The following is a 13,784-nucleotide window of genomic DNA, read 5'->3' as shown; positions in this document are numbered from 1 at the left end:
GCCTTTGAACGGGGTATGATAGTAGGTGGCAGGTACACCAGTTTGTGTCAAGAACTGCAAAGCTGCTGGGTTTTTCATGCTCAACAGTTTCCTGTGTGTATCATGAATGGGCCACCACCTAAAGGACATCCAGCCAACTTGACACAAGTGTGTGTGTGTGTGTGGGGGGGTGCAACTCAATATTAGGAGTGTTAGGTATACTTAGTGTATATATTTAGTGTATATATTTTTCTAATTAATGATCTCCACCTCACATAAGGCTACGAAATATTGAACAATTTAAACAATTGCCCCCCCTCTCCAAAACACGTTTAAATAATGGACTATAAATGGTGCCTTCCTGTATTATACTTATGCTAAAATGTTTATTCTATTCTATTCTACTTAGCCATTTACTTTATGGTCGTATTCTTATCTTTTATTATTGTTGCATTGTCGAGAAGGAACCTGCAAGTAAGGCGAGGCATGGCTACGGAACCAGTAAGAGTTCAAACCAAAGGACGAGGTAAGCGTTCTCTATTTACCTTTTGTTTTGCTAGCTAAGAACATAGCTAGCAAGCAAGCGGTGGAGGGAACGCTAGGTGGGAGAGATGGAGGAGAGACTACTGGTGATGAAAAAATATAATTATTTATCGGCTATTATATTTAATTTCAATGTCCGTTATTTGCAGGCAATTTCTTTTTAAATAATAGCTGTAGAGCTAGCTACTGTACTGGGAGTGTTGTCACGTTAGCCTCCTGTGGCTAAACTAGCGGGTTGAATGATAGTCTGGCTTTGCTGTCTGTCAAAATAGTTTTTTCCCTATGGTCCTAATCAAATTCTCACACATACAAAACGCAGTTAGTAACTGGCTAGAACACAGCTAGTTGGCTAAAAAGAAAAACAAAGGTACCGTTATTTTGTTAGCTAACGTTAGCTTGCTACCTGGGCTTGGAATGGAGCCAGGTGATTTGCGTGTGAGCCCAGCCGGCTCAGGAGACCCCGAAGTGGGCGAATGGAGGGAAGAGACCCCTGGTGGGGATGCTGAGGTGAAGGGTGGGGAAACAAATGACAAGGAAATTAATGGAGATACAGCTGAATCGGTGCTCAAAGAGAAAGACACCTTCGAGGGAGAAGAGTGTAAAGAGAAGAACGAAGGTGAACTGCACAGCCCATATGAAGAGGAATTGGATCCCAGAATTCAGGTGGGGAAAAGTTGACTGAACCCTTATAATATATTTTGATCTCAATGGGATTTCCTGGTCTATGCTACATAGCTAAAGGTTTACAAAATGAGTTGCATGCATGAGTAGATTCACTGCAGTCTGTGGTATTGGATGGTCTATTAGCCTACTGTTGATAATTCAACAGGGGAGTGATGTTTTTCTCAGTCCATGAGGGCTAATTCAGGAAGATGAAATCAATGTTTGTGCACATGCCACTCTTTCTGATATCATGATGTGATTAATCTATGTTCATCCAGGTTGAAATCAACAGGGTTTATCCATCAAATGTAACAGTGGTTCCAAGAGAGCTAATATTAACTGATTGTGTTGTTACAAACCAACGAATCAAAGTATCTGCTTCCTCCTGTGCTCCCTCATATATTTTCTGTTTCCAGGAAGAGTTGGAACACCTCAACGAGGCCAGTGTAGAAATCAACCAACTAGAACTGCACTTGGATGTAAGTGGATATCATCACCTCTCCCATGATAAACCTGGCCCCATACATCACCCCTTTCGGTACTGATCAGGTTTTTCTAAAGAATCAATCGTCAGTTCATTTTCAATTCCCATAAAATGCAGTAAACCCATTGTTAATCTGGAAAATATGCTTTAAATGAGCAGAAATGCCCATTACAATAAAATCTGATAAGAAATTAATTTTGTGTATGTGTAGGATGCCAGATCGGGTTACAGGAAGATCCTCACAGACTCAGCCAGAAAACTGAACGCCCACAGCTCCCAGCTTGGTACCTGCATCGAGAAGGCCAGGCCCTACTATGAGGCTCGTCGACTTGCCAAGGAGGTACTGTTGTACATGCACTGTGTGGGATTTTGTTGCATTTTTAACAACACATTTCAAGAGTTCTTTATCACTGAATCAAAATATGGGACACGAAGCAGTATTTGCCATTCACCTGCTTGTCCCACTTTTCTCAAATCTCAACAACAGTTTTATCGTTTGTCCCACGTGATTGGTTGCTGTGCAACTGCATGCCCTGTTTTCTCAGTATCTGATTGGCTGTCCCTCTCACAGGCTCAGCAGGAGACCCAGAAGGCAGCGCTGAGCTATGAGCGGGCCGTCTCCATGCACACGGCTGCCAGGGAGATGGTGTACGTAGCAGAGCAGGGCCTCATGGCCGACGGCAGGAACACCCTGGACCCCACCTGGCAGGAGATGCTCAACCATGCTACCTCCAAGGTAACAGGGGAAACCCCAGCTACTGCTATAACTGCATCAATACAAAATAAAATGCTAAATGTGTTCATCAGTATGTGAGCGAGCTGATATGGTATTCATTTAATCAGTATTTCCCTTACAATCCCCACCCCACCGCCAAGTAGCTACAGTTGTAGTCGGAAGTTTACATACACTTAGGTTGGAGTCATTAAAACTCGTTTTTCAACTATAGTTTTGGAAAGTCGGTTAGGACATCTACTTTGTGCATGACACAAGTCATTTTTCCAACAATTGTTTACAGACAGTTTATTTCAGACCTTTACATATACTAAGTTGACTTGCCTTTAAACAGCTTGGAAAATTCCAGAAAATGATGTCATGGCTTTAGAAGTTTCTGATAGGCTAATTCACATAATTTGAGTCAATTGGAGGTGTACCTGTGGATGTATTTCAAGGCCTACCTTCAAACTCAGTGCCTCTTTGCTTGACATCATGGGAAAATCAAAACAAATCAGCCAAGACCTCAGAAAAAAATGGTAGACCTCCACAAGTCTGGTTCATCCTTGGGACAATTTCCAAATGCCTGAAGGTACCACGTTCATCTGTACAAACAACAGTACGCAAGTATAAACACCATGGGACCACGCAGCCGTCATACCGCTCAGGAAGGAGATGCGTTCTGTCTCCTAGAGATGAACGTACTTTGGTGCGAAAAGTGCAAATCAATCCCAGAACAACAGCAAAGGACCTTGTGAAGATGCTGGAGGAAACGAAGGTACAAAGGTATCTATATCCACAGTAAAACGAGACCTATATTAACATAAACCAAAAGTCTGCTCAGCAAGGAAGAAGCCACTGCTCCATAACCACCATAAAAAAGCCAGACTACGGTTTGCAACTGCACATGGAGACAAAGCTCGTACTTTTTGGAGAAATGTCCTCTGGTCTGATGAAACAAAAATAGAACTGTTTGGCTGTAATGACCATCGTTATGTTTGGAGGAAAAAGGGGGAGGCTTGCAAGCCGAAGAACACCATCCCAACCGTGAAGCACGGGGGTGGCAGCATCATGTTGTGGGGGTGCTTTGCAGCAGGAGGGACTGATGTACTTCACAAAATAGATCGCATCATGAGGAATAAACTTTTGTGGATATATTGAAGCAACATCTCAAGACATCAGTCAGGAAGTTGAAGCTTGGTCGCAAATGGGTCTTCCAAATGGACAATGACCCCAAGCATACTTCCAAAGTTGTGGCAAAATGGCTTAAGGACAACAAAGTCAAGGTATTTGAGTGGCCATCACAAAGCCCTGACCACAAACCTACAGAAAATTTGTGGGCAGAACTGAAAAAGCGTGTTCGAGCAAGGAGACCTACAAACCTGACTCAGTTACACCAGCTCTGTCAGGAGGAATGGGCCAAAATTCACCCAACTTATTGTGGGAAGCTTATGGAAGGCTACCTGAAACGATTGACCCAAGTTAAACAATTTAAAGGCAATGCTACCAAATACTAATTGAGCGTATGTAAACTTCTGACCCACTGGGAATGTGATGAAAGAAATAAAAGCTGAAATAAATAATTCTCTCTACTATTATTCTGACATTTCACATTCTTAAAATAAAGTGGTGATTCCTAACTGACCTAAGACAGGAAATCTTTACTTGGATAAAATGTCAGGAATTGTGAAAAACTGAGTATAAATGTATTTGGCTAAGGTGTATGTAAACTTCCGATTTCAACTGTATGTTCCCCCATGACTAAAACTGGTTTAAAATGAGTTTGGCAGGATATTGGTCAACTATGCTACTTCCAAGGCAACATGGGGAAACCCCAGCTACAAGTGTAAGCAGTATTCCAGTTTATGTGTTGCAATCTGTATCATTGTATCATTACATCAAACGTGATCAATGTGTAGGCTATTTGAGGTGGCTGATATGGTATACATTGAATCAGTATTTTCCTTACCATTCCCCCCCCGTAGCTATTTTCTCCTATGCCTAAACTCTGTTTTTAATTGGATTGGTTTATATTAGTTAGGCAGTTTTGTTTTGTTAGGTTGGTTGGGGGTTAAGATACTGATTGGGGTGTTTTCCCACCTTAACATTTTGTGTGGTTGTGTGCTCAAGGTGAACGAGGCAGAGGAGGAGCGCCTACGCAGCGAACGGGAGCACATGCGTGTCACCCACTCTTGTCAGACGGCAGAGGCTCGAGTCCAGACCCTGCAGAAATCTCTCAAGAGGGTCATCGTTAAGTCCAAGCCTTACTTTGAGCTCAAGGCCCAGTTCAACTACATACTTGAGGTACATAGATATATAATAGACAGTGCATTCGGGAAAGTATTCAGACCCCTTGACTTTTCCCACATTTTGTTACGTTACAGCCTTATTATAAAATGTATTAAATTAATTAATTATGCACACAATACCCCATAATGACAAAGTGAAAACAGGTTTTTAGACAGTTTTTGTACATTTTATAAAAAAGAAAAAACAAAGATAGGCACACACTTGTCTATATAAGGTCCAACAGTTGACAGTGCATGTCTGAGCAAAAACCAAGCCATGAGGTCAAAGGAATTGTCCGTAGAGCTCCGAGACAGGATTGTGTCGAGGTACAGATCTGGGGAAGAGTACCAAAAAAGGTCTGCAGCATTGAAGGTTCCCAAGAACACAGTGGCCTCCATCATTCTTAAATGGAAGTAGTTTGGAACCACCAAGACTTTTCCTAGAGCTGGCCGCCCGGCCAAACTGAGCAATCGGGGGAGAAGGGCCTTGGTCAGGGAAGGGACCAAGAACCTGATGGTCACTCTGACAGAGCTCCAGAGTTCCTCTGTAGAGATGGGAGAACCTTCCATAAGGACAACCATCTCTGCAGCACTCGACTAATTAGGCCTTTATGGTAGAGTGGCCAGACCTCAGTAAAAGGCATGTGACAGCCCGCTTGGAGTTTGCCAAAAGCCACCTAAAGGACTCTCATTCCATGAGAAACAAGATTTTCTGGTCTGATGAAACCAAGATTGAACTCTTTGGCCTGAATGCCAAGTGTTACGTCTGGAGGAAACCTGGCACCATCCCTAAGGTGAAGCATGGGGGTGGCAGCAGCATGCTGTGGGGATGTTTTTCAGGTGCAGGGACTGGGAGACTAGCTAGGATCGAGAGAAAGATGAACGGAGCAAAGTACAGAGAGATCCTTGATGAAAACCTGCTCCAGAGCACTCAGGACCTCAGACTGGGGTGAAGGTTCACCTTCCAACAGGACAATGACCCTAAGTGCAGGAGTGGCTTCAGTACAAGTCTCTGAATGTCCTTGAGTGGCCCAGCCAGAGCCCGGACTTGAACCCGATCGAACATCTCTGTAGTGACCTGAAAATAGCTGTGCAGTGACGCTCACCATCCAACCTGACAGTGCTTGAGAGGATCTGCAGAGAATAATGGGAAAAAATACACCCAAATACAATACAGGTGTGCCAAGCTTGTAGCGTCATACCCAAGAAGACTCGAGGCTATAAATGCTGCCAAAGGTGCTTCAACTTAGTACTGAGTAAAGGGTCTGAATATTTATGTAAATGTAATATTAACGTTTTTTTATTGGTAATACATTTGCAGTAATTTCTAATCCTGTTTTTGCTTTGTCATTATGGGGTATAGTGTGTAGATTGAGGGGGAAAAACTATTTTATCCATTTTAGAATAAGGCTGTAACAAATTAAATGTGGAAAAAGTCAAGGAGTCCGAATACTTTCCGAATGCACTGTATTTGATATATAACAGTGGAGGCTGCTGAGGGGAGGACCGCTCATAATAATGTCTGGAACGAGGGAAATGGAATGGCATCAAACACATGGAAACCATGTGTTTGGTGTATTTGATACCGTTCCACTTATTCCACTCCAGCCACTACCATGAGCCCATCCTCCCCAATCAAGGTGCCACCAACCTCCTGTGATATATAATATATGTTGCAATTAATATATATGTAATTTCAAGCTGTTATTGTAAGAAAAGCAGGGAAATGGTTGATACAGAGCTCTCATGTGCATCCATGATCGCTCCTATTGGTTATTGTTCCCTCTTTGGCCTCAAACCAAGGAGGAAGTAATGTTGTATGTTGCTCTGTCTTTTCTCTTCATCATATTGGGTTTTCTGTGACTTCAGGAGCACAAAACCAAAGTGATGCAGCTGGAGGAGCATGTGACCAAAGTGAAAAACCGCTACTCTGTCGCCCTGCACAAACTGGAGCAAATCAGCGAGGCCATTCACGCTCAGCGGGGGCGGGACCAAACAGAAGGTGGACAAACCATGGCCTGTGGTGGGCGGAGTCCCCCTATTGGGGCGGAGTCGGACAGTGTGGTGTGTGGTGCAGAGGGCGGGGCATGTGGAGGAGGGGCAATAAAGACTGACAGGGTGGACAGAAGTGGAGTGGCGGATAAGAAAATTGGGCTGGTGGAGAAATACAGGGAGAACGAGAACGGGCGAGAGAGGCCCGAGACACATGGAGAGAGAGCAGGGTCAGATTCCCTCTCCGTCTTCAGTCTGCAGACCATCGCTTCCGACCTGGAGAAATGCGATTCCATCGAACACCTCGGGGAATTTAGCGATGTGGGCAGTCTGCCTGGGGAGGATGAAGAGAATGAGAGGGAGGAGAGAGGGGGAGGGAGGGAAAGAGAAAGAAGGGAAGGACAAATGCAACGCCAACAGCAGTTCCTGAAGCAACATCACAGGAGCTTCAGCTTGTAAGAGCTGTCCTTATCGCTTATAGTTTATCAATTGAAAAGAAAATAAGTGTCCGGTCTAGCTAGCTCATTATCCTGGCAAAGACCAAAATATAAAATAAGAGGAAAATCAGATCTCCTGTATCTAAAGTAACACATTTAAACGGGTGTATGACACTCAGTAGAAACGAAGCACAGGTACGTTGACAAGTAAGACCTGACAATATAAGGAGCCTGACAGGTTTCGCATCATATTACAACACTACTGAAACTCCTAGACTGTACATGCCTCTGAGATTAGCTGCTTTACTTCCCTTATTCTGGCAATAAGGAAACCTTAGACAGGTATGTCCTAGTGCATGAAGGAACAATCCACGTAAGAGACTACAATAAACATGACAAACGGGGTCCCTATTCAATCTAAATGACGGTAACTGAATTTCTGGTGTAAGTTAAAAACAATGTTCTTGTGCAACAAAAAAGTACGTGTGAATTCATATGCACGTCGAATATAGATTTTTTTTTTTTTTTGTTTCACACTAAATATTGTTTATTTTAGTACATAAATTCAAACGCGTATTGCAAAAAGTGCAAGAATGTTTTTTTTAATTTTTTTTACGTATTCTGGAAACCTGGTTTCAGGGTTCGAATCAATAGGACCCCAAAACACACTAAAGAGGGTTACAAACTCCATTCTGACAACTTGCTTGATGACAGAAAGCACTCCAGACTATTTATTTTGACTTTTATTATATGTGTACTACTATTCAGGGCTAACTAAAAAATGGAATACATTTTCATAAAAGATCACGCTGACATAATATTCTGTTTTACTATTTTAAGCCCATCATTTTAAGATCCTTTTGTTTATTTTTTAAATAAAATAATTTCCCAATATATTGTTTCTTTAGAGCCACCTGGGTCGTAAACTGAAATGTGCCTTGCCCTTGACACAGTACGACGCAAACAAAGACAGCATAGCACTGGCTGCAACAGCATTCTGTTCAAATCTGTGTATACAGTATTAAACTGTGGTCAACAGTTGAGAAATACTCCCATGAAGGACATGCTTTTGACCATATGATTAATTTGAATAATCTATGAGTCATCCTAACACTGTTTTGTCTAGACTTGTTCTATTTTTTTATTTTACTAATTTGAATATGTTTTCTGTGTACTGCTTTGGCAAAGTGGAGGGTACAAGAAATGTATTCAATAGATTAAATGTAAGTTTGTGTATAATTACAACATTATAGAGAAAATAATGAAATGTACAAATGTATTTGAATGTCCTTGTATAGTTATTTTAAAGGGATCTTATTTAAATCTGGTTATGTGCTGTATTCCTGATTTGACCTCTGTCTGTCCCGCTCTTTACATACTTCCAATATATCCATCTCTTCCCCTCATGCTCTCAACCATAGAAATAGAATGACTAGTAATTGTATTTCTATGCTTTCAACCCTTCAATCATTGTCCATTTGATGTCTTCCTCTTTATTTATTCATAAAGTGGTGCAGTAGTGTGATGTCACCCAGCTATATAGTACAGTTCACTGTTGTTATTTACATGTATCTAATATCAAATAGTTAAACAATAAAATAAGAGAATCTTGACTTTTTGCCATTTTTAGACCCAATATATTGTATTTTCCAGTATGTCTTCTACTTCATACTGTACTTCAACACTATCTAAGGATGAGGATGTGATACTAAATTGCAGATTGTAGAAGAGGAGAATGTGGGGTTTGCAGAAAAAGCTAGAGAGCTGGGAGGAGACAGGAAAAGAGAGGAGTTATCTTTTATCCCCCTGCTTCAATTATTCAACCAGGATAGAAATATGAAGGAGTCGGGTGCTCTCAGAATAGATGTCAGGAGAGGAGGGTGAGGGAGATGGGTACCAAAGCCTGTTATAAGAACATCTCTGGTTTTACTAAAGCTGAAAATAGAGGTCAATGTTGTAGAAACGACTTATTCCTGCTTTATTGACATAGGATCTAAAGGCTTAATACTGGCTTAAATTGCATATATTGGGAATCTTCCATGTTGCTTATTGCCTATAAATACTTACCGATTAGGATAACTCCATAACGCTTATCATAACATTAAAGCTCTTAGATTTGCCATGATCACGATTTGCTGGCGTGGGCCAATACCTCCAACATGCATCTTGGAAAAGGAGATGTATGCGTGAGAAAATGACTTTTACGCACGATAGGCCAACCTACGTACGTCTCCATCATGACGTCGTGAATTAGCTGGAGATTGTAGGGAGAGAAAAAAGGGAGGGAGTGTGAGGATTCGGTGTTTCGTCGTATATGGGGAGCGATTGTATATAGTGCGTGTATTTATATGTACATTTTTCGTTTCTGATTTATCACCATACGAAATTGAAGTAGATGGCAATAGACTGATTAATACGGTTGTTTTTGACATTCAATGTATAGCCTATGCATGGGGACCGGATTGCACAGTTATAGCCATAAAAGCATAGCCATACAGTACGTTGCAAAGAAGCACATTTTACCAAATAATTCGACATTTGGGTGTTCCCAAACGAGTCGCAACCGACGGACATACGGTCATCTTGATTGAGCGCGTTGAAAGTATTTGTAAGTACACATGATTACATGCTACAATCTCTTACTCAGTATGCAACCTAAACAATCGTGCATAATTCTAAGGAATCAAGCTTGCATAGATTTGACTGTATTATATTTGTATTCAGATGACAGGTCTACTCTAGCCTATGTAAATTGTATTCTCGTAAATGACAGGTTTCGCCAAGCAGGAACGACTTTACATTGTTTTTTATTATCGTAGCATAATATAACACGCAGTCCTACCTATTAATGACGTGAGTTTATCTTTAGATATATTTTGCACATTTTCAGTGAATGTTTTTAGGCTATGGGAATGAATGGCATGCTAGAATTGGCATGAAATCCGAACTTCTCAAATCTGAATTCTGCAAACGGACATAGGGCTGGCCTTCTTCGATAGGCCGTCAAGGATTCCCGGCGGTGTCAACACGGACCAGCAACTACCAGTAGCCTACTGTTGGTAGCACCCTAAGAGCGACCCTCATTAAAGCGTTTGTAGGCGATATCAGTCCAGTGAACGTGTCTCGATGTTGAAATCCACCTGCACACCATTGTAAACATATGGCTATTTTTCATTGCTAAGGGCATTTTTCTAATAGCATATCAGATGTGGCTTGCTTAATAAATAAGCTACATCTTATGGATAGAATGTTGTGTGTCGCCGTTTTGGTCTCTGGCTTAGATACGTATCTGTGATGCCGTGGGTGCTGTCCATGGTCCTGAAATATGTTTCTCTATGCTCGTCCCAGTTGGAATCTTTTGTTCAGATACATCCGCTGTCCATGGTGCTGCAATTAATTTTGCTGCACCTAAAGCTACAGCACATCTTGTTGATTTAATATAGGCCACTGACATTACCATAATATTTATGAAGCTGGCTAGCTTGATATATTTTAAGCTGTCTGATCCATACCACGCTCACACAGTTTGATTTTATGTATCTCAGTATGTGAGAAGTGTCTCCCACTGTGTTGTCCCTCTCTCTCTCTCTCTCTCTCTCTCTCTCTCTGTCTCTGTCTCACACATACTTTTCGTTGCATTTCCCACCTTTTCTCTCTTTCTCTTTCTCTCCGTGTCTGTCTCCTCCCGCATGCTCTTGTTAGTGCTCTATAAATTCCCCATAATGCTAATGAAGTATCCAACAGTGTCTGTCTGTCTTCCTCCACTACCCTTCCCTTCCTTCCCACCATCTATCTCACTGTGGAGCTTTGTTCCTCTCTCTATCTCTCCCTCTTTCTCTCCTCTCTCTCTCTCTCTCTCTCTCTCCATCTCTCTGTGTGACAACATGATGAAGTTGCATTCATTATTCAGCACTTCAAACGAGTGGCTATATTTAGGTGTATTTATACTTTAGTACACACTCGTATGGCTGCTGTGTCGGCTGTGTTAGCACTGAAAGCACACTGTTGGAATGAGTGAGCGGTCTTGACCTACCCCACTCCATTATGCAAAGGGTTATGGCAGAGTGAGTTCTGCTCTCATACTATCTCTCTATAGCGCATGGAGCCAGTACATATTAGTAACAACTAACACACTGGTCTTTAGTGGCAGGAGCACTACTCACTGAACTGCTGTAGGTGAGGTTTTTGTTACTAGATGAATAGTGTACATATGGAGGTTGGTGTACGTTGTTGTTTGGTCACTGGTTTAGATGATCATCTGGGTTGTCCTTGTCAATGGTTATGAATTACACTACCGGTCAAAAGTTTTAGAAGACCTACTCATTCAAGGGTTTTCTGTATTTTTACAATTTTGTACATTGTAGAATAATAGTGAAGACATCACAACTAGGAAAAATCACATATGGAATCATGTAGGAACCAAAAAAGTGTTCAACAAATCAAAATATATTTTATATTTGAGATTCTTCAAAGTAGCCACCATTTGCCTTGATGACAGATTTGCACACTCTTGGCATTCTCTCAACCAGCTTCATGAGGTAGTCACCTGGAATGCATTTCAATTAACAGGTGTGCCTTCTTAAAAGTTAATTTGTGGAATTTCTTTCCTTCTTAATACGTTTGAGGCAATCAGTTGTGTTGTGACAGGGTAGGGGGGTATACTGAAGATAGCCCTATTTGGTAAAATACCAAGTCCATATCATGGCAAGAACAGATCAAATAAGCAAAGTGAAACGACAGTCCATCATAACTGGACACATCTCAACATCAACTGTTCAGTGGAGACTGTGTGAATCAGGCCTTCATGGTTGAATTGCTGCAAAGAAACCACTACTAAAGGACACCAATAAGAAGAAGAGACTTGCTTGGGCCAAGAAATACGAGCAATGGACATTAGACTGGTGGAAATTTGTCCTTTGGTCTGGAGTCGGCCTTTCCTGTGGCTCAGTTGGTAGAGCATGGTGTGTGCAACGCCAGGGTTGTCAGTTCGATTCCCACGGGGGGCCAGTACAAAAGAAAATATATTTTAAAATAATGCATGAAATGAAATGTATGCATTCACTACGGTAAGTCGCTCTGGATAAGAGCGTCTGCTGAATGACTAAAATGTAATGTAGAATGAGTCCAAATTGGAGATTTTTGGTTCCAATCACCATATCTTTGTGAGACACGGTGTGGGTGAACGGATAATCTCTGCATGTGTATTTCCCCCCGTAAAACATGGAGGAGGAGGTGTTATGGTGTCGGGGTGCTTTGCTGGCAACACTGTCTGTGATTTGTTTAGAATTCAAAGCACACTTAACCAGCATGGCTACCACAGCATTCTCCAGCGATAAGCCATCCCATCTGATTTGGGCTTAGTGGGACTATCATTTGTTTTTCAACAGGACAATGACCCAACACACCTCCAGGCTGTGTAAGGGCTATTTTACCAAGAAGGAGAGGGATGGAGTGCTGCATCAGATGACCTGGCCTCCACCATCACCTGACCTCAACCCAATTGAGATGGTTTGGGATGAGTCGGACCGCAGAATGAAGGAAAATCAGCCAACAAGCATATGTGGGAACTCCTTCAAGACTGTTGGAAAAGAATTCCAGGTGAAGCTGGTTGAGAGTGTGCAAAGCTGTCATCAATGAAATGTATTTATAAAGCCCTTTTTACATGTGAAGGCAAAGGGTGGCTATTTGAAGAATCTCAAATATAAAATATATTTTGATTTGTTCAACACTTTTTGGGTTACTACATGATTCCATATGTGCTATTTCATAGTTGTGACGTCTTCACTGCTATTCTACAATGCAGAAAATAGTAAAAATAAAGAAAAACCCCTGAATGAATAGGTGTTCTAAAATGTTTTACCTGTAGTGTGTGTGTGTGTGTTTGATAAGACTATCCCATTATGAATGTTGGTTCCTCCAATGAACTTGAGGTTTTTGTTACAATATAATGACTACTGTGTAAAGGCTGTTTATAACTACCTTCCCTCTCTGTCGCTTCCTTTCATTATCTTCTTATTTAATCCTTTAGTCTCTCTCTCTCTCTCTCTCTCCCTCTCCCTCTCCCTCTCTCTCTCTCCCTCTCCCTCTCCCTCTCCCTCTCCCTCTCCCTCTCCCTCTCCCTCTCTCTCTCTCCCTCTCCCTCTCCCTCTCCCTCTCCCTCTCCCTCTCTCTCTCTCCCTCTCCCTCTCCCTCTCCCTCTCCCTCTCTCTCTCTCTCTCCCTCTCCCTCTCCCTCTCCCTCTCCCTCTCCCTCTCCCTCTCCAGATCCAGAAATGGCACAGCTATTGTTTCTTATAATTGTGTATGCTCTGCCATCTCTTGTTGTGGCCATGCATAATTCAACAACTGGAGGTAATTATTGTGTTTGTGTGTGTACATGTGTGTGCAACTTGTGTTTGTGTAAGTGTGTTAGCAGTTAGAACAACCGTGGAGATTGCAAAATGACTTAAATGGAGCATCCTCACAATGTTGTTGAATGCATGGAGGAAGGCGTTATGTGGAGTGATGATTATAATTGGAGTGTAACATATCTCATGACTGTAATGTAGACTACTGTAAGTGATTATTCTTCCACTCATCATGTCTTTCTCTCATCTCCTGTTTAGGCTGTGCCATCATCCGTCCTCCCAGAGATGGAGGCATCCGCTACAGAGGCCTGACACAAGAACAGGTACAGTACTCTCAATA

At 41.9% G+C, this 13,784-nt stretch overlaps 2 protein-coding genes across 2 annotated transcripts in view; both read left to right on the top strand.

Annotated features, from left to right (window-relative positions):
- The first annotated feature begins 453 nt into the window (after nt 1-453).
- On the top strand, nt 454-8,711 carry LOC115177026 (SH3 domain-binding protein 5-like). Its single transcript, XM_029737471.1, has 6 exons — nt 454-1,185; nt 1,602-1,664; nt 1,881-2,009; nt 2,241-2,405; nt 4,512-4,685; nt 6,539-8,711. Exons 1-6 carry the CDS (start codon nt 937-939, stop codon nt 7,118-7,120), a joined length of 1,362 nt encoding a protein of 453 aa, XP_029593331.1. The 5' UTR covers nt 454-936; the 3' UTR covers nt 7,121-8,711.
- A 641-nt stretch (nt 8,712-9,352) lies between these two features.
- LOC115177025 (gamma-aminobutyric acid type B receptor subunit 1) overlaps nt 9,353-13,784 on the top strand; it is a 55,855-nt gene continuing 51,423 nt past the window's right edge. Inside the window, exons 1-3 of the mRNA XM_029737470.1 lie at nt 9,353-9,706; nt 13,362-13,448; nt 13,703-13,767. Of these exons, the coding sequence (XP_029593330.1) occupies nt 13,370-13,448; nt 13,703-13,767 (144 nt within the window). The 5' untranslated portion in view covers nt 9,353-9,706; nt 13,362-13,369. The remainder of the gene's footprint in view (nt 9,707-13,361; nt 13,449-13,702; nt 13,768-13,784) is intronic.

The sequence above is a fragment of the Salmo trutta genome, chromosome 37 (assembly GCF_901001165.1).
Source record: "Salmo trutta chromosome 37, fSalTru1.1, whole genome shotgun sequence".
In the NCBI taxonomy this organism is placed as follows: domain Eukaryota; kingdom Metazoa; phylum Chordata; class Actinopteri; order Salmoniformes; family Salmonidae; genus Salmo; species Salmo trutta.
Note: the sequence above shows the minus strand (reverse complement) of the source record. Positions and strands in the feature narration are given on the sequence as shown.